At 44.9% G+C, this 23,095-nt stretch overlaps 1 protein-coding gene across 1 annotated transcript in view; it reads left to right on the forward strand.

Annotated features, from left to right (window-relative positions):
* The window catches only part of VWA3A (von Willebrand factor A domain containing 3A), a 62,458-nt gene that overhangs the window by 490 nt on the left and 38,873 nt on the right, over positions 1-23,095 (forward strand). Inside the window, 9 exon segments of the mRNA XM_015125775.3 lie at positions 4,112-4,133; positions 4,135-4,199; positions 4,511-4,634; positions 7,148-7,272; positions 7,369-7,446; positions 10,394-10,448; positions 16,352-16,450; positions 17,806-17,912; positions 22,251-22,376. Coding sequence (XP_014981261.2) covers positions 4,112-4,133; positions 4,135-4,199; positions 4,511-4,634; positions 7,148-7,272; positions 7,369-7,446; positions 10,394-10,448; positions 16,352-16,450; positions 17,806-17,912; positions 22,251-22,376 — 801 coding nt within the window.

A 23,095-nucleotide genomic window follows, 5' to 3' on the forward strand; every position in this document is an offset into this window, starting at 1 on the left:
GAATGCATTTATTCAACAAATGTTTTTTGAGCAGCTACTATGTTCTAAACTCTATTTTATGCAAAAATATCCTAGCAGTGAACATTACTGTCCTGGCCCAAATGGATCTACTTCTACTGTGTTTATGTGGGAGGGGCGTGCAGAGGTTCAAACAGTAAGTAACTAAATATAGAGAAATTATAAAACAAGTAAATAAGTAAATATATAGAACGTATTTACTTATAAGTAAATAAGTGAATATATATAGTGAAACATGCTGTGGGGAAAGATAAAGGCAGGTGGAGGAGGTGCCGTTTGAGTTAAAGTACTCACAGAAGACCTCTCTAATAAGATTTCATTTGAGCAAAGGCCTAAGGGAAAGAGCTGCGTCCTGTTCATGTCTATCTCCCCAACACCTGTTCTCTCTGGCACGCAGTGAGCGCTCTATAAATGTTCATGAAACACATGATTGTTTTCATGTCATATGCTGAAGTGCTTGAAGATGCAGCCCACATTTTATGGTATTCTACTTTTTTTTTTTTTTTTTTTTTTTTGAGACAGAATCTTGCTCTGTCACCCAGGCTGGAGTGCAGTAGCGCAATCTCAGCTCACTGCAAGCTCCACCTCCCGGGTTCACACCATTCTCCTGCCTCAGCCTCCCAAGTAGCTGGGACTACAGGCGCCTGCCACTACGCCTGGCTAATATTTTTTGTATTTTTAGTAGAGACAGGGTTTCACCATGTTAGCCAGGATGGTCTTGATCCACCCGCCTCGGCCTCCCAAAGTGCTGGGATTACAGGCATGAGCCACCGCGCCCAGCTGGCATTCTGCATTTTTATAGTACTTCGTATTTCACAAAGCACTTCTACTTTCTCAATTTCATTTGATCCTCTTGATAACGGTGTTGAAGTAGGCAGGTCAGTTACTGCTGTCCCCATTCCATTCTGAAGATGAAGAAACCAAAGGTTCAGCACTTTTGTTGTTGTTGTTGTTGTTTGTTTTTTTGTTTGTTTGAGACAGAGTCTCACTCCATCACCTAGGCTGGAGTGCAGTGATGAGATCACAGCTCACAGCAGCCTCAAACTCCTGGGCTCAAGTGACCCTCCCACTCCATCCTCCCCGGTAGCTGGGACTACAGGTGCACACCACCATGCCCAGCTAATTTTTTTTTTTAATGTACGGACAGAGTCTCGTTATGTTGGTCAAGCTAGTCTCAAACTCCTGGGCTCAAGCAATCTCCCTGCCTCAGCTTCCCAATGTGCTGGGATTGCAGGCATGAGCCATTGCACCCAGCCCCATGCTCTTTCTGGAGCACTATTTTGTTTTGTTATTTTTATGCATTTCAACCTCTTCTCCATCAGCCTGCACCAGTCACCCCAGAATCTAGTTATGCAGTCCTCTGAATTCATTAAGAGCTGTTAATCACTGACTGGAAAGAGGGAAGTGAGACACTACGGGGCGGCCAGTGTTCATGAGGCATTTCTACTTCAACAGTCTCTGCCATTAGAGTCTCCCAGGACAGCTTGCTGAAGTAAAGCCGTGTGTGTGTGTGTGTGTGTGTGTGTGTGTGTGTGTGTGTGTGTGTGTTTTAAAGCATTGCCACATTATCGTGGTGCTTCCCAGAAAACAAAACATCCTCTGAATAAAAGATTAAAGACCTGAAAGAGAAAAGCAAGTTGCCAAACCATTATTAGGCTGTGTAATTTAATGATTTCACAAGAACACACACTCTAATGTTTAAGCTGCAACTTTATTCAGAGTCTCTCACTTGCTGTGTCTTAGCTGGTATTTTTTTTGGTTGCAAATAACAGAAAGCTAAAGGAGCTAGCTGAAGCAAAAAAAGGTAGAGAATTCTAAGAAACAGTATCTCATGGGTATCTCATGGAACCCAAGAGCAGAAAGTCATGTCTCACACGTGCCTGGCATATATAATTAGAAATTCAAGAACCAAGGCAGGTTGGGCATGGTGGCTCACGCCTGTAATCTCAGCACTTTGGGAGGCCAAGGCAGGTGGATCACCTGAGGTCAAGAGTTTGAGAACAGCCTGGCCAACATGGTAAAACCCCGTCTCTACTAAAAATACAAAAATTAGCTGGGCGTGGTAGTGGGAGCCTGTAATCCCAGCTATGTGGGAGGCTGAGGCAGGAAAATCACTTGAGCCCAGGAGGTGGAGTTTGCAGTGAGCCGAGATCATGCCACTGCACTCCAGCCTGGGGGACAAGAGCAAGACTCCGTCTCAAAAAAAAAAAAAAAAAAAAAAAAAACCAAGGGAGTTTTCCAACCTCCTGGCCCTTCACCTTTCCTTCTCAAAATATTTATCGAGTGTCTGCCAGTCCCTGCTCTTATGTAACTTACAGTGTAAGGGGAGAGACACACAAATTTTTAAAAATCCCACTAATGAATGTATCATTCCAAATTAAGATACCTGCCCTAAAAGAGCATAGTTCTATGAAAGTCTGTATAAAACAAAGGAAACCGAAATAGAATGGGATGCTGGAGATTTCCTGGAGGAAATGATATCTGGGCTAAAATGTCAAGATGATTAGGGTAGGGGAGAAGGAGAAGAATGCTCCAGAGCAAAGAAGCAGCACATGAAAAGGCCCTGTGGTTAAAGGAACTAGAGAATTCCAAGAACTGGAAAGGGAGGCCCTTGTGGAACACAGAGGAGAGCAGTGGTGAAGTGGGAAATCTAGAGGGGTAGGTGGGAGCAGCCAGACCTTGAGGGTCCTCAGCTGCCATCTGAAGGATCTCAGTCTTCATCCTAGACATAGAGAAGGCTTTGGTCAGTTTTAAGCAGGAGGGAGAAAAGGGGGTGTAACATTGGATTTGGGTGTGGATTTTTGTTTATTTTTTAGAGACAGAATGTCCCTCTGTCGCCCAGGATTGAGTACAGTGGCATGATCATAGCTCACTGCAGCCTTAAACTCCTGAGCTCAAGCAATCCTCCTGCCTCAGCCTCCCAAGTAGATGGAACTACACGCACATGCCACCACACCTGGCAAATATATCTTTATTTTGTTTATAGAGATGGGGTCTCACTGGGTTGCCCAGGCTGGTCTTGAACTCCTGGCCTCAAGTGACCTCCTGCCTCAGCCTGCCTCCCAAAGTGCTGGGATTATAGCTATGCGTAAGCTACTGTGCCTGGCCCCTTGATTACTTCCTATCACATGCTTTTAGTTCCTTCAGCACTTTCCACAATTTGTAATTATTTTATTTAGTTTTTTAATATCAGTCTCCCCCTGTAGAATATAAGCGCTGGGAGGACAAGGACAATGTCTATCTTAGTGGTTCACAACTAGGGACAATTTTGCTGTCCATGAGATATTAAGCAATGTCTGGAAACATTTCTGATTGTCACATTGGGAAAAAGTGTGGAGGGATGCTACTGATATCTAATAGGTAGAGGCCAGGATGCTGCTAAACATCCTACAACATAAGATGGCCCCCACAGCAAAGAATGATCCGGTCCAAGAGTTAAAGTGTTGAAGTTGAGAAAGCTTTATCTTGTTCACCATTGTATCCTCAGCACCAGGCACAATGCCTGATGCCTGGTAGGTGTTCAATAAGTATTTACTGAATGAATTAATTAAAGAAGGCACAATGGCTCACTCTTACAATCCCATGACTTAGGGAGGCTGAGGAGGATCTCTTGAGGCCAGGAGCTCGAGGCTGCTATAAGTTATGTTAGCACCACATTACTTCAGCCTTGGTGACAAAGCAAGACCTGGTCTATAAAATTTTTAAAAATGGCCAGGCATGGTGACTCACACCTCTAATCCCAGCCTAGGTGGGAGGATCACTTGAGCCCAAGAGTTCAAGACCATTCGAAGCAACATAGTGAGACCTCGTCTCTACAATAAACAGAAAAAAATAGCTGGTCATGGTGGCTTGTGCCTGTAGTCCCAGCTACTTGGGAGGCTGAGGTGGGAGGATTGCTTGAGCCTGGGAGGTCAAGGCTACAGTGAGCCATGACTGGGCCACTGTACTCCAGCCAGGGCAACTGAGTGAGACTTTATCTCAAAAAAAAATTAATTTAAAAATGTAGAAAAGCGTTGTGCTGAATATAGATATCCCCCAAAACTATTCTGTATGCCACATTTATCCTGTTTTCTGGTATTCTTTCCTTCTTTAGGAAAATAAGCATTGGGTGTTATTGCAATGGCTACACAAACTAGTCACGTCTTCCATGGCCAAGAAAATATGCTTCTGGAAAACCATTGGTAAGCATAGTTCTCTGATTTTGCAAATGAAAACAGCAACAGCATTTTGCTCATGGGAGCTGAGGGTGAGACTGGGTCATTGAATCTTCTTAGAGTCACCTGAGGGCTTTAGTTATCTAAATAATAAAATATCTCATGGAACTGGAGTCCACATTTTATCAGGACTCTGCAGGAACCCTTCTCAGTCACTGCACAGAAAAATGTTTCTAGAATCCTTGTAGGGACTAAGGCAAAGAGAGGAGGCACTGGGGATGTCAAACCAATCAATGCCCAGTGCACAGGCATTCATCAAATTACTTTATGTTTTGTAGCATTAGGAGAAACACTGGCAGAGATTCAAAGAAGTCACTAAAGCAGAAGAATGTGAATGGACTTGGTCAGAATTCAGACAATGGATTACTGGTTACACACGTTAACCAGACACAGGACTTACTGGTAAAGACCATGGCACTTTAACTGGGTGGTGATACTACAAATCATTCAGGGAATGCAGAATGTGCTAAATTCTGGGGATTTCTTCCTTCTCATAGGATTCTAGGACTGAAAAAGATTAATTAAGCATTTATCTCTAATCCTCTGCCTTTAGAAATGACTGAAGAATCTCTCTGTTTATATAGAAGTTGTATAGCCTATTTGGCCATGTCACTAAATATTCAGGAGCATGTGAAGACTCTGATCATGCTATCAAGGCCTGAAGTCTTAAGCATTTGATTCTAAAATTCCCCTTCCTGAAATTTGCTTTGCTTTTGAGATTCCCTGAAATCTAGATTCAGAAATCCATTTCAGGAAGTGCTGTTGGACAAATGGGGCATAATAGGAGAATAAACCTCTAACCAGACTACGATTTTAGGCTGACCTTCAATGGGCCTTCCCAAGAGGATGAGTGGATTGTATAGAACTCAGAATTCATTCTAACAGGGAAACAATGGCAATCAGTGGTTGCCATGTTCAAGCAAGGCTAGTGCACAACCATGTATCTAACCCACACTAGAGTTTAAATATGATACCTTTGAAATGATAGTCAAAAACAATCCAGTTATAATGCTGGCAATTAAACAATCAGAAAAATACTCATGATTTACTTAGGTTCTGGCACTTACAGGAAAGCAAGTTTAATTACAGGAGATGAGGAAAGGTTGATAGAGTTTTGAGATTCTGAAGAAGTCTTGTAATGAGTTCAGATGTTGATGACATGCATCTTTCCTCTAATTTTATATCAAAATGCATGACTTCCCAGGTGTACACAGGATCATTCTTATATTTATCAGCCACAGCTGGGGCCTCCTTTGCCTTGCAGATGAACCTGAAGGAAAGAGGGAAAGGATTGCTCCAACACAAAGATCTTACCATTCTCTATGCAAATGAACTAGTTGAGTTACCTAATCAGCATGGCCTAAAGTCAGAATCCATAATGTGTTTAATAGTGTGTCTTCAAGTATGAATAATACAAAATCTGTGTCCTAAAACGTGACATTATTTTAAAATCAACACAGATGGAAGAAAGGTGAATTATTAAGTCCACCATGCTCACCAGGCACGGTGGTTCACATCTGTAATCTCAGCACTTTGGGAGGCCTAGATGGGAGGATCGCTTGAGTCTAGAAGTTTGAGGCCAGCCTGGGCAACATGGTGAAACCCTGTTTCCACCAAAAAAAAAAAAAAATACACAAATTAGCAAGGTATGGTGGCACATGCCTATAGTCCCAGCTACTTAGGAGGCCAAGGAAAGAGGATCACTTGAGCCTGGGAGGCTGAGGCTGCAATGAGCTGAGATTTTGGCAGTGAGCTGAGATTGTGGCACTGCACTCTAGCCTGGGCAATAAAATGAGACCCTGTCTCAAAAGAAAAAAAAAAAAAAAGTCTACCATGCTCAGTGTTTCCAACCAGGGAGAGGGTTGAGTCTGAAAGGTGAAAATAGTGACATCTAGTGTCCATGTGATAGAGAGCTGTGTTTCCCTAGATATGCGACAGAGACCTATGATTTTAGGTGGTGCCTTTCAAGGGCAGGACATTTGTTAGTATAGAATCACACAATGAGAAAGTAATCTGGCCCCTCAGTGCTCTCACTCCTTCATGGAGATGGTCACAGTTTGGTGCTAGTTTAGAGGGACAACATAGTACCATGGTTAGAAGCATGACTTGAGCTTCACAGCCTGGGTTTGAATTCCACATCTGCCACTTTCTAGCTGCATGACCTTGGACTGATTACCTAAATTATCTGTACCTCAGTTCCCTGGTCAGCAAGATGGGGTTACCATAATGGAACCTACTTTGTAAAATTAAATGAGTTAATGTATGGAAAGTGCTTAACATGTAATAAGTGCTATCTAAGTATTTGCAGTAATTATAAGAGTGTTTTTCACACTTCTTCAACACTTGCTAATTTCCCTTTGAGACAGAGGGCAGAGCAGACCTCAGGCACAGAACTTAAGGCAAGGTCACTTGAGCCCAGAACTTTGAAGCTGCAGTGAGCTATGATCACACCACTGCACTCCAGCCTGGGTGACAGAGCAAGGCCCTGTCTCTAAAACAGACAAACCAGGGGGCCAGGTATGGTAGCTCATGCCTGTAATCCCAGCACTTTGGGAGGCCAAGGCTGGTGGATCACGTGAGGTCAGGAGTTTGAGACCAGCCTGGCCAAAATGCCAAAACCCGTCTCTACTAAAAAGACAAAAATTAGCCGAGCGTGGTGGCACATGCCTTTAATCCCAGCTACTTGGGAGGCTGAGGCAGGAGAATCACTTGAACCCGAGAGGCAGAGAGGTTGCAGTGAGCCAAGATCATACCACTGCACTCCAGCCTTGGTGACAAGAGTGAAACTCCGTCTCAAAAAAAAAAAAAAAAAAAGATAGGATCAGTCTGAGTTGGCCCCCGTTGGGTATCTGTGTGAAGGGAACCTCTTCCCTCTCTTTCTACTTCTCTGTTTGATTCTGGTTTTTGTCTTGCAGAGGCTGCAGGCGAGCGAGACCCAGTCTTCAGATTGGGAGGACTCTGAAGACTGGCTTTCGGCTCACAGTTTAAAGTGTCAGAAGCTTACCTTGGCTGACCTGATAAGCCAGGGCACAGAAGTGCTGTAAGTCTGAAGCTGTTCCCCACAACCCCCACAGCTGCAGCAACACATGCAGCCCCCTGGGCCTGAGAGACCCCTCATAAGGCTTTGCTTCTTCAGGGAGGAGGACACCAATGTTGTGCAGAAAATACGTTTCTCCACCCAGATCATCCGCCACTTTGAGTCAAAGCTTTCTGAGTAAGTATGTTTCTTAGCATCCTCCCAACACCACGGAGCTCAAGAATTATGTCATTTCAGTCTGGGCATGGTGGCTCATGCCTCTAATCCCAGTACTTTGGAAGGGCGAGGCAGGTGGATCACTTGAGGTCAAGAGTTTGAAGCCAGACTGGCCAACGTGGTGAAATCCTGTCTCTACTAAAAATATATATTTTTTAAATTAGCCAGTCCTGGTGGCGCATGCCTGTAATCCCAGCTATTCGGTAGGCTGAGGCAGGAGAATCGCTTGAACTCGAGAGGTGGAGGTTGCAGTGAGCTGAGATCACGCCATTGCACTCCAGCCTGGGCAACAAAAGCATAACTCTGTCTCAAAAAAAAAAAAAAAAGAAAGAAAGAAAAAAAGAATTATGTCATTTTGGTAGCCTGGAAGTAACTTTGTTCAAACAGCAATATCTGTGAGACCTTGGGCAATAGAGTGGGACCCTGTCTCAAAAAAAAAAAAAAAAAAAAAAAAAAAACAGTCTACCACCCAGGGAGATGGGCAGGTCTCTTCCCACTTCTAGCCCCAATTTCCTCTTTTCTCAAATAGAAAGGTTGGACCAGATCAATGTCTCTCAGCCTTTTCAAATCCATAGTCTAGGGCCAGGCATGGTGGGCCATGCCTATAATCCTAGCGCTTTGAGAGACGAAGTTGGGAGGATCACTTGAGCCCAGAAGTTCGAGGTTGCAGTGAGCTATGATCATACCACTGCACTCCAGCCTGGGCAACAGAATAAGACCCTATCTCTAAAAAAATATAAAATGAAATCCATAATCCCTTGGATGACACAGCTTCATCTGGTGTTTAATGGTTAAGAGTAATGACTTTCAATGTCAAATTGATTGCGTTCATACCTTTGCAAATATATGGCAAAAACGTGCATGCATCCCCACTCCTAAACCAGATTTTGATAGCACATGTGTATTAGTCCATTTTCATGCTGCTGATAAAGACATACCTGAGACTGGGCAATTTAAGAAGAAAGAGGTTTAATGGACCCACAGTTCCACATGATTCATGGCAGAAGATGAAGGAAGAGCAAAGGGACATCTTACAAGGCAGCCAGCAAAGAGAGAATGAGAAGCAAGAGAAAGGGGTTTCCCCTTATAAAACCATTACTCTCAAGCCAGTTAACCAGAAGTTGATTGCTGAATGGCCATTCATGGAATGACCAATTGCTCAAATTTCTCAAAACCATTGAACTGTAGAATTTATAGTAACTTTTATTAGGTTGGAAGCTGAAACAGGTTTTAAAGAATTCTGCAATATTTTGGTTTATCAGTTTTAATTGTGAATCCAGCATTTTAAGGAATGTTCAAGTCTATTTAGCTAATTGGTCATTTGGCAAATTGGTTTTCAGAGGATTGGCTTTCAGTAAATTGACTTTTAGCAAATTGAAGGTAACAAATCCTGTTGTTACCTTCATGTTGGAGATGGTGAAACTGGGGCTCAGAAAGGTTACCACACCTGTCCAAGGTCACACAGCTAGTAGATGGCAAAGCTAGATCTTGAACACAAACATGTTTTATTATAAAGTTCATCTTCAACTGGGCACAGTGGCTCATGCCTGTAATCGCAACACGTTGGAAGGTTGAGGCGGGAGGATCGCTTGAGTTCAGGGGTTCGAGACCAGCCTGGGAAAAATGATGAAACCCCAACTCTACAGAAAATATAAAAATTAGCCAGTTGTGATGGTGTGCATCTATAGTTCCAGCTACTTAAAGGCTGATGTGAGAGGATCACCTGAGCCAAGGAAGGTTGAAGCTGCGGTGAGCCATGATTGTACCACTGCACCCCAGCCTGGGCAACAGAATGAGACCCTGTCTCAAATAAAAATAAGAAGAAGATAAAAATAAAGCTCATCCTCTTAGCTCTATTCATAACTCATGTATCACTTATGACTCTATCTACTACCCACTACCCCATGATCTCATTTCCAAAGACCTCTTTTGTCCCTCTCTAGGCCCCTAAATCTCACCTGCCCCCAGTGAGGACAAGTCAATTAAATTCAAGTGACTGAGTCCTTACCTTGTGTACATGATATATGCTAGTCTCCAGCCAGGCATGCAATAAGGCAACTTCCAAAAGGTCCCCCAGCTACTTTTCAGAAACTAGGTTTTTTGTTAATCAATCCAGTGGAAATGATTGCTTAACTGCCTCTGTTGTGCCTTTATGATCAGTTTCCAGGAGACTAGGAACAATTTCTTCTGAGAAGCCACAGATTCGAGCAAGTGCAAGGGTGGTCTTCCAACTTTCTCATAAGAACACCCTCCCCCATCCTCCACAGACCTGTCCACACCGGGCAGAATGAGCACAGAGTGAGCTTTGTGGAGAAAGGAGACGAGGTTAGATGAGCAAGTTGAAGTCCGGGAGGGCCTGATTCCACTGCTTGATCCACCAAACCATTGTCATTTATCCTGTGCGCTGTGTTACCAGTAGAGCGGCACCTATAAACTCGATCCCTTTTGCAATCCCCTTATACCTAGTGCCCTGGCAAACCAAGTATCTTCAGTTTTGTCTTTGCTTGATTTTGCTCAGGCTTGAGTGCAGTGGAACAATCATAACTCCATGAAGCCTTGAACTCCTGGGCTCAAGTGATCCTCCCACCTCAGCCTCCTGAGTAGCTGGGACTACAGGCATGCACCACCATATCCAGCAAATTTTTGTATTTTTTGTAGAGACAGGGTTTCACTAGGTTGTTCAAGCTGGTCTTGAACTCCTGGCCTCAAGTGATCAAGTCAGCCTCCTGAGTAGCCAGGACTACAGGCGTGCACTACAGTGCACTTAAAATGTTCACCACCTTCTTCCAAGACCCTATGCACATTAAAAAAAAAAAAATTCATACCTGCGTTTTGTGTATGTAAGTGGCTGTTGTTGCTCAGTGAGGATACTGACCTTGGGTGATGAGTCTTTCTGATGTCTTGACAGCACTATTGAAGTCTATCAAGAGAGAATTCAGTGGCTAACAGAAAACAGCAAGAAGGTAACGGGCGTAGGTTTAATTCTTTGCCCCCTTTCACTCATTCCATCTGTATTTGTTAGAACCCTTTCAGTTGCAAATGATAGACCTCTAATGTAAATTGGCTTAAGCTAAAAAAGGCATTTACTAACCTACATAAATGAAAACCCAAGCCACAGCTGGATCCAGGTGCTCAGATGATGTCACCTCTAGGCCTGTGGGCTCTGCTTTCCTCTGAGTTGGTTTTATTCTCGGGACATCTCTCTTCCGGCGTAGGAAGGTGGTGATCAGCAGCTCCAGTAGAAAGGAACCTCACTTCCTGTTCCCTGCACAATTTCCAAATCCTGGGATTGACTCCCATTGACCAATTTACACCAATCAACATAGCCAAGGAGATGAAATATACTATCTGACTAGGCCTGGAACTAGTGCTCACTTCTGGGGCAAAAAAAAAAAAAAAAAAAAAAGACATGGGGGAAGGGGAAAGAGACTGGGGGTTAGCCCCCCCAGCCCTCATGGACTGAGAAAGGGAGACAGATGGTTGCATGTGGAAGGCCAGAGCACTGTTACCAGAAGGGGGAACGGGTGCTAGGCAGGTGAGAATGCAGATGTGCACTAGGCATTTAACTTCAGACCCACAATGAGATTTAGAAGACTAAGGCTGATCATCTGGATATCACTTTTCTTAAAAGTTTGATTAAGGGCTGGGCGTAGTGGCTTATGCCTGTAATCTCCACACATTGGGAGGCCTAGGTAGGTGGATAACCTGAGGTCGGGAGTTCAAGACCAGCCTGGCCAACGTGGTGAAACCTTGTCTCTGCTAAAAATACAAAAAATTAGCCAGGCGTGGTCATGCATGCCTGTAATCCCAGCTGTGCTGGAGGCTGAGGCAGGAAAATTGCTTGAACTCAGGAGGTGGAGGTTGCAGTGAGCCGAGATCACGCCATTGCACTCTAGCCTGGGCGACACAGTGAGACTCCATCTCAAAAACAAACAAACAAACAAACCGCAAAAGTTTGATTAAGAGCTAGGCGTAGTGGTGCACACCTGTAGTCCCAGCTACTTGAGAGGCTGAGGCAGGAGGATTTCTTGAGCCCAGGAGGCTCAAGGCTGCAGTGAGCTATGATTGGGCCACTGCACTCCAGCCTGGATGACAGAGCAAGACCTGTCTTTTAAAAAAAAAAAAAAAAAAAAATTTAATTAAATGTTTTTCTCAGAACCCAAGGGTAAATGAGTGATCATGGGCAAATTAACCTTTGATTTGCTTTCTTATTTGTTTTAGCTTAATTGCCATCAACTGGCACTTTTCTGGCTTCCCGTTTGCTTCCACCCTTAGGCACAATCTTCAACTCTTGCTTTAAACCCTGGGAAAAGCAGATGCTAAAAGTCATGCTCCCTACTCCCAATCCCCACCTCTACCCAGGACAGTGGGTAACAACATAGTGCTAAGCCTGTCTGTCCCGCCAATTCCAGGGTGTGGTCTACACCTCAGATCCAGAACCTCCTTCACTCGCTTGGACAAGTTGAGTAAGCAGATGCTTGTCTGCGGCTATAGCTGGACCCCTCTGGTTGCCCATGGTAACAGGCAGAGAGACCCCAGAGGAATGAAATCCTCCCATACTCCATAGGCATCCACGTAGCACATGCTGCTCTTACCGACCCACCCCTATCACCCCATCCTGTCACCTTTGTCAAAGTTGACGGGGATCGATAGCCCCTTCTTCCTGCCACCCCTTTCTGACAGAGCTACAGAGAAACCATGGAAGAGCCCAGGGAAGCGATCACCTGTGAATCAGCTCACCGGCTCCCTGGGTGTTGAGGCAGGCAGCCTGATATGATGGCCAAATAATCGCTGGTCACCATTCCTGTTCTGCTCTCTTACTAAGGCCCTAGAAAGTGGCCTCGCTTCTCTGGATCTGTGTCTGCAGAGGATAAAAGGAGAAGTTATAAACTAGTGGCATGCAGGCCAAATCTGGCCCACAGCCATGCTGTTCCAGGCTCCCTAGTTTTAAATATTTTTCAAATTAGTTGCCAAGATTTTTAAAATCCTGATATTTCACTTTCATGTCTGCTATCAGACTTCTCTTGAAAAATGAGACTATCTGGTATTACCCGGCTCCAGTTGCCTCTAACATACTTGTCCAGTTATTTCTATGGAATAAATGTCTAGAACTTCAATGGCTAGGTTTAGGAAATGAATGTTTTCAATTCCAAAAGCTGTAAAGTCCTCATGGCAGCTTGTTTTTAATTTAAAAGAAATAGAACTGGCTCTAGATTTCAACTTCTTGCCTCCAGACTGGCAATACCCTAGAAAGCCTTGTGCCATATTTGGGTCATGAATTCAACAAACACATATTGAGTCATTGTATAACAGACACTGTTCTAGGATTGAGACTACCAACATGACCAGTACTTGCTAAAGGAATGGTTCACTGGGGGGAAAAAACCCATGACTAATACTAAGGTCCTGTCTTCATGGAGCTTACGTGCTGTAAAAAGAAACAAAGCTGAGTAAGGGAACCGAGAGTGGAACAGAAGGCCTATTTAAATGGAATGGTTGAGGCCAGACATGGCGATGCACACCTGTAATCCCAGCACTTTGGGAGGCCAAGGCAGGCAGATCACTTGAGGTCAGTAGTTTGAGACCAGCCTGGCCAAAATGCTGAAACCCCATCTCTACTAAAACCACAAAAATTAACCAGGCATGGTGATGGGCGCCTGTAATCCCAGCTACTCGGGAGGCTAAAGCAAGAGAATTGCTTGAACCCAGGAGGCAGAGTTGCAGTGAGCTGAAATCATGCCACTGCACTCCAGCCTGGGAGACAGAGTGAGACTCCCTCTCAAAAATAAAATAAAAAATAAATAAATGGAATGGTTGAGAATACTTACTCTAAAGAGGAGATATTTGAAAAGGCCCCTAAAGAAAGTGCAGAGGTGAGCCCTGCCAATATTTTGGGGAGAATGTTCCAAGCAGAGGAGACAGCAAGTCCAAAAGTCTTGAGGCAGGAATGAGCTTGGTATGTTCCAGAAGCAGCACATGGGCCAGTGCAGCAAGCACAGAGTGAGCTACGTGGAGAAAGGAGACAAGGTTAGATGAGCAGGTTGAAGTCCAGGAGGGCCTGATTCCAAAGATAAAGGCTTTAATAAAGCCGGGGAGTGACCTGATCTGACAAGTTTCAAAAGAATCACACTGGCTGCTGCATAACTTGACTATACAGGGGGTAAAAGTGGAAACAGGACAACTGCACTGGGTGAGAACGATGGAGGCTTAGACTCAAGCTCTAGGGTCGACAGAATGATATATGGTAGATTCAACGCACAGCTGGAAGGTAGGACCAGCAGAACTTGCCGATGGATTAGATAGGTTTGGGGCCAGAGCACCTGGGCCAGTGTTGAATGGCATTTACTGAGATGGGGAAGGCTGAGGGAGAAACAGACTTGAGAAGGAAAACCAAGAGGTCTTGTTTTGGACATGTGAAGCCTGAGGGACTTAGTAGACTTCCAGACAGAGAAGCGGAGCAGGATGTTGGGTGCACAGGTCTGAAGTTCCAAGAGAAATCTGAAGATGGACCTCAGATAATTATTAGCGTTTGGATGGTATTCAAAGGCATGACACTCAGATCACTGAGGAGGTGATCAAAGAACAGTAGTTCTCCACCAGGGGAGATTTTGCCCCACAGGAACATTTGGCAATGTCTGGAGACATTTTTGATTGTCATGGCTGGAGGAGAGGGGTTGTTACCTACATCTAGTTTATCAGCAGCCAGGGATGCTGCTCACCATCCTGTAATGCACAGGACAGCTCCCTACAAAAGATAATTATCCAGCCCAAATGTCAATAGTGCCAAATATCAGTAGTGCCAAAGCTGGCAAACCCTGGGGTAGATAAAGAAGAGAGTGGCCAGGCGTGATGGCTCGTGGCTGCAATCTCAGCACTTTGGGAGGCCGAGGCTGGAGGGTCACTTGAGGCCGGGAGTTCAAGACCAGCCTGGGCAATGCAGTAAGACCCTATCTCTACAAAAAAATTAAAAAACCAAATAGCCAGGTGTGGTGGCGCACACCTATAGTCTCAGCTTACTTAGGAGATTGAGGCAGGAGGATCACTTGAGCCCAGGAGTTCCTGGCTGCAGTGAGCTATGATTGTGCCACTGCGCACCTGGAAGCCCTTGTTAAAATAAAGACTCTAATTAGGTAAGCCTGGAGTGGGACCTGAGACTGCATTTCTAACAAGTTGAGGGATGGTGATGCTGTCGGCCCATGACCCACACCCTCAGAAGCAAGTTCCTAGGGCACGCAAGTATTGTGACTTTGGAACAAGGAGGAGGGACTCTCTAGGAAAGGAAATTAAGAAAATCTGGGCAGTGAATAGAGGGGAAAGTGGGAAAATGTGGTGTCCTGGAAGACACATGTACAAAGTGTTTTAACTTGTTAAACTCTTGACACAGTCAAACTGTGCTATATGCTACTCAGAGTTCGAGAAAGTTGAGAATTTGGATTTAACCCTTGGGCTTGGCAAGACAAAGGTCATTGATCACCTTGACACATGTGGTTTCAGAGGAATAGGAAGGTGAGAACCTAACTTGAATGGGTCCCCGGGAGGTAAGGATGTGTGGCTAAGATGGAGAGCCGAAAAATGAAACAGCAGCAGGAGGGAGAGGTGGCATCCTGAGAGGTCTATATCTTTTTTAAGATGGGCAATATTATAACCTGTTCGTATGATGATGGAAGTTGTACAATCAATAGGAATGGATGATCCAGGAGAAGGGATGACACAGAAGCACAGTTCCTATTTAGCAAGAGAAGATCCAGTGATGCAAGTCAAAGGTTAGCCTAGACCGTTGCTGGTTGGCCTTAGATGCATTTTAACTGGAAAAAGGTGAAGTGTGTAGGGCTATGGGCTGGTAGGTCAGTAGACTCTGCATGGAAAGATTTTTTTTAATTCTCTCCAATTTGTTTCTGTTTTCTCAGCAAAATTGGAGGCAAAATCACTTGCTGGGAGAGTACAGAAAGGGAGTGCTGCAGGTGTAAGAGAAGATATAAAATACTCTCTGAGAGCAGAAGAGTGAATTCAACAGGAAAATTAGATATCCAATAAAGTAGGATTTAAGGAAAAACACCAAATGGAACCTACTGTCCCTAGAGAACTATCAGTTTCATATGAATGAAAGTTCCAATCCACAATGCAGCTTTAACAAGATGAACATTTATGTGCAGAATCAAACAGCATCGACAAGTAATACAGACAGTCCTTGACTTAGAATGGTTCGACTTATGATTTTTCCACTTGTGATGGGTTTATCAGGACGTGGCCCCATCATAAGTCAAGGAGTAATAACTGTAGAGTAATAATACCATTTAGAAACATAATTAGAAACTTGGATGTGGTGGCACATGGTTGCTTGAGCCCAGGAGTTCGAGACCAACCTCGAAAATATAGCAAGACCCCATCTCAAAAAGAAGAAACAAGAAACATAATTAGAAACTCACAGAGATACCATTGCAGCTGGTGAACCTAACACATCTGCCTTTGATTGGTAGAGTAGGCAAAAAATAAATAAGGATATAGAGAAATTAAATCAGATAAGCTAATATAAATAGCCATCAAATTTTATATCTTCAAACAAAGGGTGCTTTTCTACAGTCTCCAGATTTTCTACAATGACCATGTATTACTTCATAAGATTAGACAAGAAATATAAGGGGAAAAAACTTACAAAGAAGAGGCTGCCACAAAATAAGAGCAGTCATGCCCAGAGTTGAAGTCATGATATTGGGTTTTGCTTTTCCCTTGTAAAATGGGGTTTCTGTCTGCTGCTGCTTGTTAGGGATGAGGGAAGTGTTCACATCACTGCATCGCACAGAGCAGCTCAGTGTAGGAGACGCACAGACTTGTACTGGCTGTTTCCAAATGCCCTCTTTGGTTTTAGGCATTTGGCCTCATCAAAGGGGCCAGAGTCAGCATCCTCATAGATGTGTCAGCCGTCAGCAGTGGCCCTCAGAAAGAGGAGTTCCAAAAGGACCTCATGGTAAGTCTGTCTGGCGCACTGAAACACCTGGAACCACCCACCACCCCCAGCCTTTCCTTCCTGAGCTTGCTGACTAGCCTGTTGATAGCAAATGCAAGATAGGGTGTCTTATAAAGAACAGTTCACACTTAATTAGCACCTACGGTTAGAGAACTATGTTGAATTCTACAAAACCCAACCACAGAGTCATTTTCGGTTGTAGTGTGAACTTCCAGTATTCTCACCACGACAGTACCTGCCAACTAGACTTTGACTCAAGAGCTCCCATGTTTCCCTGGAAAGAGGATGTGAAGACTCCTGCATAGCATAGCACAGCACAGGGCTTCTGGCCCTTTCTGGATGGAGGAGCTATTCTGGTTTCTTTGGAGTTATGGTTCCCATTGGATACTCACCAGCTCTAGCTTGAGAGCAGTGAACAGGCTGGTGTTGCCCATTGCTCCATCCCCAACTCACATCCATAGTGGAGAAGCTAAGAACTAGAGTCAGATGGCTGGAGTCAAATCCCAGCCACCTCCACCAATTCCAGGCCATGTGACTGCGTTAACTAATCTCTCTGTGTCTTACTTACCTCCTCTGTAAAATGGGGATGATAACAGTGACTACCTAGGGTTGCCATAAGGGTAAAAGGAGCTTGTACAAGTGAAGTGCTCTGTGAGAAGTCTTCTCATAAGTGTGCAGTGAGAAGTCTGGCCTGGAGAAAAGCCTCTGCAGCCTGATGTGGTGTGGACAGGCTATTTTCTTATGGGTACCATGGCAGCAACAGCCCGTTGTATTTTGTACAGGTCCTGCAGAGCCTTTATGAGGCTCAGTGTGGGGCTGTCCTCCAGACTTGTTCCCTGTTCCTGGTCTCAGTGGATGTCAGGGGACAGGTTGCAGAGCAATCTCCCCCTTCATGACAAGTCCTCAGGACAGAGTTTCCAAAGATCCCTCAGGTGGAGTGGTCTACTATTAGCCAGGGCAGAGCTCATGGGGTGGCATACAGGTGGAATTTCTAGCTGGCCAGGAAGAAGAGGGAGAAGTTATGGATACTCACCAGCTCCATCTCCAGCTCACATGCCTTAGAGAGAAACCACTGCCCCGACCTCTGTCCTCCCTCTCCAGGTGCCACAGGTAAGTGCCAAGGGGCCAACCATAGCACACTGAGATGGCAGCCCAGATGCTCATCCCACCCACAGGAGGCCCGGCAGGTGGGAAGCAAATGTTGGCTTGGGGCTGGCTGCTAAGTCCAGCCTCAAGCAACCATATTTCAGCACAGCTCAGACCCAGCCCAGAGGGGCCGGCTAAGGCGAGAGAGGCAAAGCCAGGCTCCACATTCCCCTGGCTATGGGAGCCAGTGACGTCCTTTTGTCCAACAGAGCCTCATCGATGAGCAGCTGAGCCACAAGGAGAAGCTATTTGTCCTGTCCTTTGGCACCAACGCCAGGTCCCTCTGGCCGGACCCCATGGAAGTCAGCGCCTCTGTGTGAGTGGCTTTCCTGCCTGACGGTGATATTGACTTTTTCATTTTCCTCCCTAACCAGCAGAGTCTTTATTGAATAATTCAACTGCAAACCCCAGGACACTACTAGATAAGTGAGTACAAAGAGACAACTCACAAAAGCAGAAACAATTTTTGGAAAGATGGCCATGCAGCAGTTCATAAACTGACAGATAAGGTGACCACAAGACCCGTTTTTACCCCCAAACTAGCAAAGATAGTTTTATTATTGTGAAAATAAGACATACATGTTTTTAAAAATTCCAACAGTATGAAAGGATGATAAATAATATCAAATGAGTCCCCCTCTTTTTTTTTTTTTTTTAAAGACAGGATCTCATTGTGTCTCCCAACCTGGAGTGCAGTGGCACAATCATAGCTCATTGCAGCTTTGACCTCCTGGGCTTAAGCAATCCTCTCACCTCAGCCTCCTGAGTAGTTGGGACTACAGGCATGTGCCACCACACCCTGCTACCTTTTTATTTGTTTATTTAGACAGGGTCTCTGTTGCCTAGGCTGGAGTACAGTGGTATAATCTTGGCTCACTGCAACCTCCACCCCATGGGTTCAAGTGATTCTCGTGCCTCAGCCTCCCAAGTAGCTGGGACTACAGGCATGCGCTACCATGCCCAGCTAACTTTTGCATTTTTTGGCAGAGACAGGGTTTCACCATGTTGGCCAGGCTGGTCTCGAACTCCTGATCTCAAGTGATCTGTCACCTTGACCTCCCAAAGTGTTGGGATTACAGGCATGAGCCACCACACCCAGCCATTTTGTTTATTTTTGTAAAGATGGGATCTTGCGATGTCGTCCAGGCTGGTCCTGACCTCCTGGCCTCAAGTGCTCTTCCAGTCTTGGCCTCCCAAAGTGCTGGGACTACGGATGTGAGACACTGTGCCTGGCCCAAAATAGTTCCTTATATCACTTCCACAAATAATATTTGCACACACATGCATCTATGTGTTTACCTTCTTATTTTGACATAAACAGGACCTATATAACACTGCTCTGTGCTTTGGCTTTCTAGCTGGTCTTGAATCTCTTTCTCTGTCAATGCATACAAATCTACCTCATTTGTTTTAATGGCTACATAGTACTCTACTGCATGGATGTCCTTTAGTTGGGGGTTTCTAGCCTGGGGTTTTTTTTGAGGGATAGAAGGGAGGTATGTAAGAATTTCTATTTATCCGGTGAGTAGAAATTTCTTTTCCATGAAAGGAATGTCCTCAGTCACCCACCATGTGTTGGTTGCCATACTAGGTACTTTGCATGGATGATTGTATTTAGTATATATAGCCACCCCATGGAATAGGATTATTATCCTCATTTTGCAGATGAGAAAATGCAGACTCAGCTTAGGGAAGATGCCCAATGCGGCAAAGCCAGGATTGGATTCCAGATCCCAGAAAAATGCACGTGCTTTGGCCAGGGCCAGTTGCTCATGCCTGTAATCCCAGCACTTTGGGAGGCCAAGGTGGGAGGATCGCTTGAGCTCAGGAGTTTGAGACCAGTCTGAGCAACCCAGTGAGACCCCATCTCTACAAAAAATTTAAAAATTAGCCGGGTGTGATGGCATGTGCCTATAGTCCCAACTACTCGGGAGGCTGAGGTGGGAGGTTTGATTGAGACTGGGAGGGAGGTCGAGGCTGCAGTGAGCTATGGTACTCCAGCCTGGGTGACAGAGAGAGACCCTGTCTCCAAAAAAAATTTAAAAGTTAAAAAAAAAAGCATGTGCTTAGATTTCTAGGAGGGAGGCCCCCTCGCCAGCACTAGCTGTAAAGAAGAGCCCTTCTAGATAGAGAATTGCCCACTTCTGGCCCTCTGGCTTTGAATCCCAACCCCAACAGTCACTGCGTGTTCTTGACAAGTCCCTTAACTCTCTCATTTGCAAAACAAGGCCAATCCTACCCACTCTTCACAGGACTGTTATGGAGATGAAATGAAAACAAAGTACCGGGCTAGTGCCAGGTACTCAATGAACGAGAGCATTTTGGTGAAGGCGAGCATTTTGTACTCTGATTTCCACTTCAGGTGGAGCAGTGACCCCTGGGTTGTTAATGGATGGCAGCCAAAAGTTCTGCATCTTCAGGAACTCCTAGAATTCTCTTGTCATATCCCTATGTCATATCTTTACCATGTGTACTATTGTTTTGTTTTGTTTTGTTTTGTTTTGTTTTATTTTATTTTATTTTATTTTATTTTATTTTATTTTTGAGATGGAGTCTCACTCTGTCACCCAGGCTGGAATGCAGTGGTGCGATCTTGGCTCACCACAACATCCGTTTCCTGGGTTCAAGCAACTATCCTGCCTCAGCCTCCCAAATAGCTGAGATTACAGGTGTGCTCCACCATGCCCTGCTAATTTTTTTTTTTTTTTGTATTTTTGGTAGCAACGAGGTTTCACCATGTTGGCCAGGCTGGTCTCGGACTCTGACCTCAAGTGATCCGCCCTCCTTGGCCTCCCAAAATTCTGGGATTACAGGCGTGAGCCACTGTGCCCGGCCTACCATGTGTAGTATTGTTGATTTTTCTTTACTTCAATTCTATTTATTTTTTATTGAAAGAAACTTGTTTTTTTTTTGTTTTGTTTCGTTTTGTTTTGAGACAAGGTCTTGCTCTGTCACGTCTGGAGTGCAGTGGTACAATCATAGCTTACTGCCATCTTATCTCCTGAGCTCAAATGATCATCCAGCCTCAGCCTCCCCAGTAGCTAGGACAACAAGGGTGTGCCCAACTAATTTTTTAAATTTTTCCTTTTTTGTAGAGATGGGGTCTGGCTATGTTGATCAGACTGGTTTTGAACTCCTGGCCTCAAGTGGTCCTCCCTCCTCAGCCTCCCAGAGTGCTGGGATTGCAGGCATAAGTCACTGCTCCTGGCCTGAAGGAAACTTTCTATCAATACCATAACTGAGAAGTTCGTATCACTTGCATGGTTATACTTCTATAATCATGTAATTATATTTCTATAGTTAGAAAGCAACCATATATCTTTCTTTAATGGCTTTGGAGAAAAAAAAAAAGCAGCCATATAAATAAATACAATGAGAGAAAAACAATGGTTTTAAATTCCAGCTTAAATCTATTGGCTAGAGAAGGCGCTAGACCTGGGACTTGTTCTTGCTGTTCAAAAAGGAGACTTGACAGTTATGATCATGAAAGATGAACTTATTAGCACCACACTGAGATTTTCTCTTTCAGATTTTTGATTTTTTGAAGTAGAAAGAACAGACCTCTTTCACTAGTGTTGTGCAAAATTTTAGCCAAGAAAGAATCAAGTTATTTTTCTTCTCACCAGTGGTGTATACCCCAACCCACGTGGGACATAAGCCACACAGCCATAATGCTTTCTCTTAGAGCCTTCTTAGGGTCGCGGAATTAACTCCATGCCTCCTGTTGAGGGCTGGCTCCCAAGAGAGTAGCCATGGGGAAGAAGGAACTCAGCCCCAGGCCCTCACATAGCACAATTTCTAAAAGCTCAGATCTTAGAGTCAGACCTGGTTTGAAATCTCAGTTTTAAAAGTTGCTTGCATTATCACCTTGGGCAAGTCCTAACTCAGTTTCCTCATCTGCAAAATGGGAATAAAGGTACTGCCTCAACAAGTTATCATTAGGTTTAAATGAGCTAATATTTGTCCTGGGCCTGGTACCTAATACTACAGGCCAGGTGTAGGGTCTCACACCTATAATCCCAGCTGTTTGGGAAGCTAGGGAGGGGGACCTCTTGAGGCCAAGAGTTCAAGACCAGCCTGGGCAACACAGTGAGACCCCCATCTCTCCATAATTTTTTTTTTTTGAGATAGAGTCTCACTCTGTTGCCCAGGCTGGAGCGCAGTGAGAGTGGCACAATCTCAGTTCACTGCAACCTTCCACCTCTGGAGTTCAAGCAGTTCTCCTGCTCACCCTCCCAAGTAGCTGGGATTACAGGCATGTGCCACCACAGCTGGCTAATTTTTTTTGTATTTTTAGTAGAGATGGGATTCACCATGTTGGCCAGGCTGGTCTTGAATTCCTGACCTCAAGTGATCCACCCACCTTGGCCCCCAAAAGTGCTGAGATTACAAGCATGAGCCACTATGCCCAGCCCTCTACATAAAATATAAAAATTAGCCGGGCAGGATGCCACACACCTGCAGTCCCAGCTACTTGGGAGGCTGAGGCAGGAGGATCGCCTGGGCCCAGGAGTTCGAGGTTACAGTGAGTTATGATTGCACCACTGCACTTCAGCCTGGGTGACATAGCCAGACCTTATCTCTAAAAAGAAATTAAAATGAAATTAAATACAAACAGTCTTATAATTAGGTTGCCGTTGTTGTCTCCCCCCAGCCTCCAGGAACTTAAGCTCTGGGTAAAGACACTGCAGCCTGATGGAGGCAGCAACCTGCTACAAGCTCTGAAGAAGATCTTCACTCTCAAGGGGCTGGATTCCCTGGTGGTCATCATGAGAAGCTGGTAGGTCTTCTTTCCTAAGCAGTTGACATACTACACGAAAGGAACTGAAGAACCAAACCACTGTTTGAGAAAAGATTGGCCGGTCACAGTGGCTCATGCCTATAATCCCAGCACTTTGGGAGGCCAAGACAGGAGGACTGCTTGAAGCCAGGAGTTTGTGACCAGTCTGGGCAACACAGTGAGAACCTATCTCTTAAAAAAAGATAAAAATTAGCTGGTCATGGTTGTGTGCACCTGTAGTCCCAGCTACTTGGGAGGCTGAGGCAGGAGGATTGCTTGAGCCCAGGAGTTTAAGGCTGCAGTAAGCTATGATTGTTCCACTGCACTGTAACCTGGGTAGCAGAGTGAGACCCAGGGAAGGGAAGGGAAGGGGAGGGAAGGGGGAGGGGAGGGAAGGGAGGAAGGGAGGAAGGGAGGGAAGGAGGAAAGAAGGAAGGAAGGAGGAAGGGAGGGAGGGAGGGGAAGGAAGAGGAAGGAAGGAAAGGGAGGGAAAGGGAGGGAGAGAGAGGGAGAGAGGGAGGGAGAAAGAGAGAGAAGGAAGGAAGGAAAGAAAGAGAGAAAAAATCATCAATCATGGCTCTTCACACATACATGAGGGAAAGATCGCAGTCACAGGCAGAAAGAGAGAGAAAAAGAAAAAGAGAGAAAGAAAGAGAGAAAAAGAAAGGAAAGAGAGAAAGGCAAAGAAACAGAATGAAAGAAAGAAAAGAGAAAGGAAG

The sequence above is a fragment of the Macaca mulatta genome, chromosome 20 (assembly GCF_049350105.2).
Source record: "Macaca mulatta isolate MMU2019108-1 chromosome 20, T2T-MMU8v2.0, whole genome shotgun sequence".
In the NCBI taxonomy this organism is placed as follows: Eukaryota; Metazoa; Chordata; class Mammalia; order Primates; family Cercopithecidae; genus Macaca; species Macaca mulatta.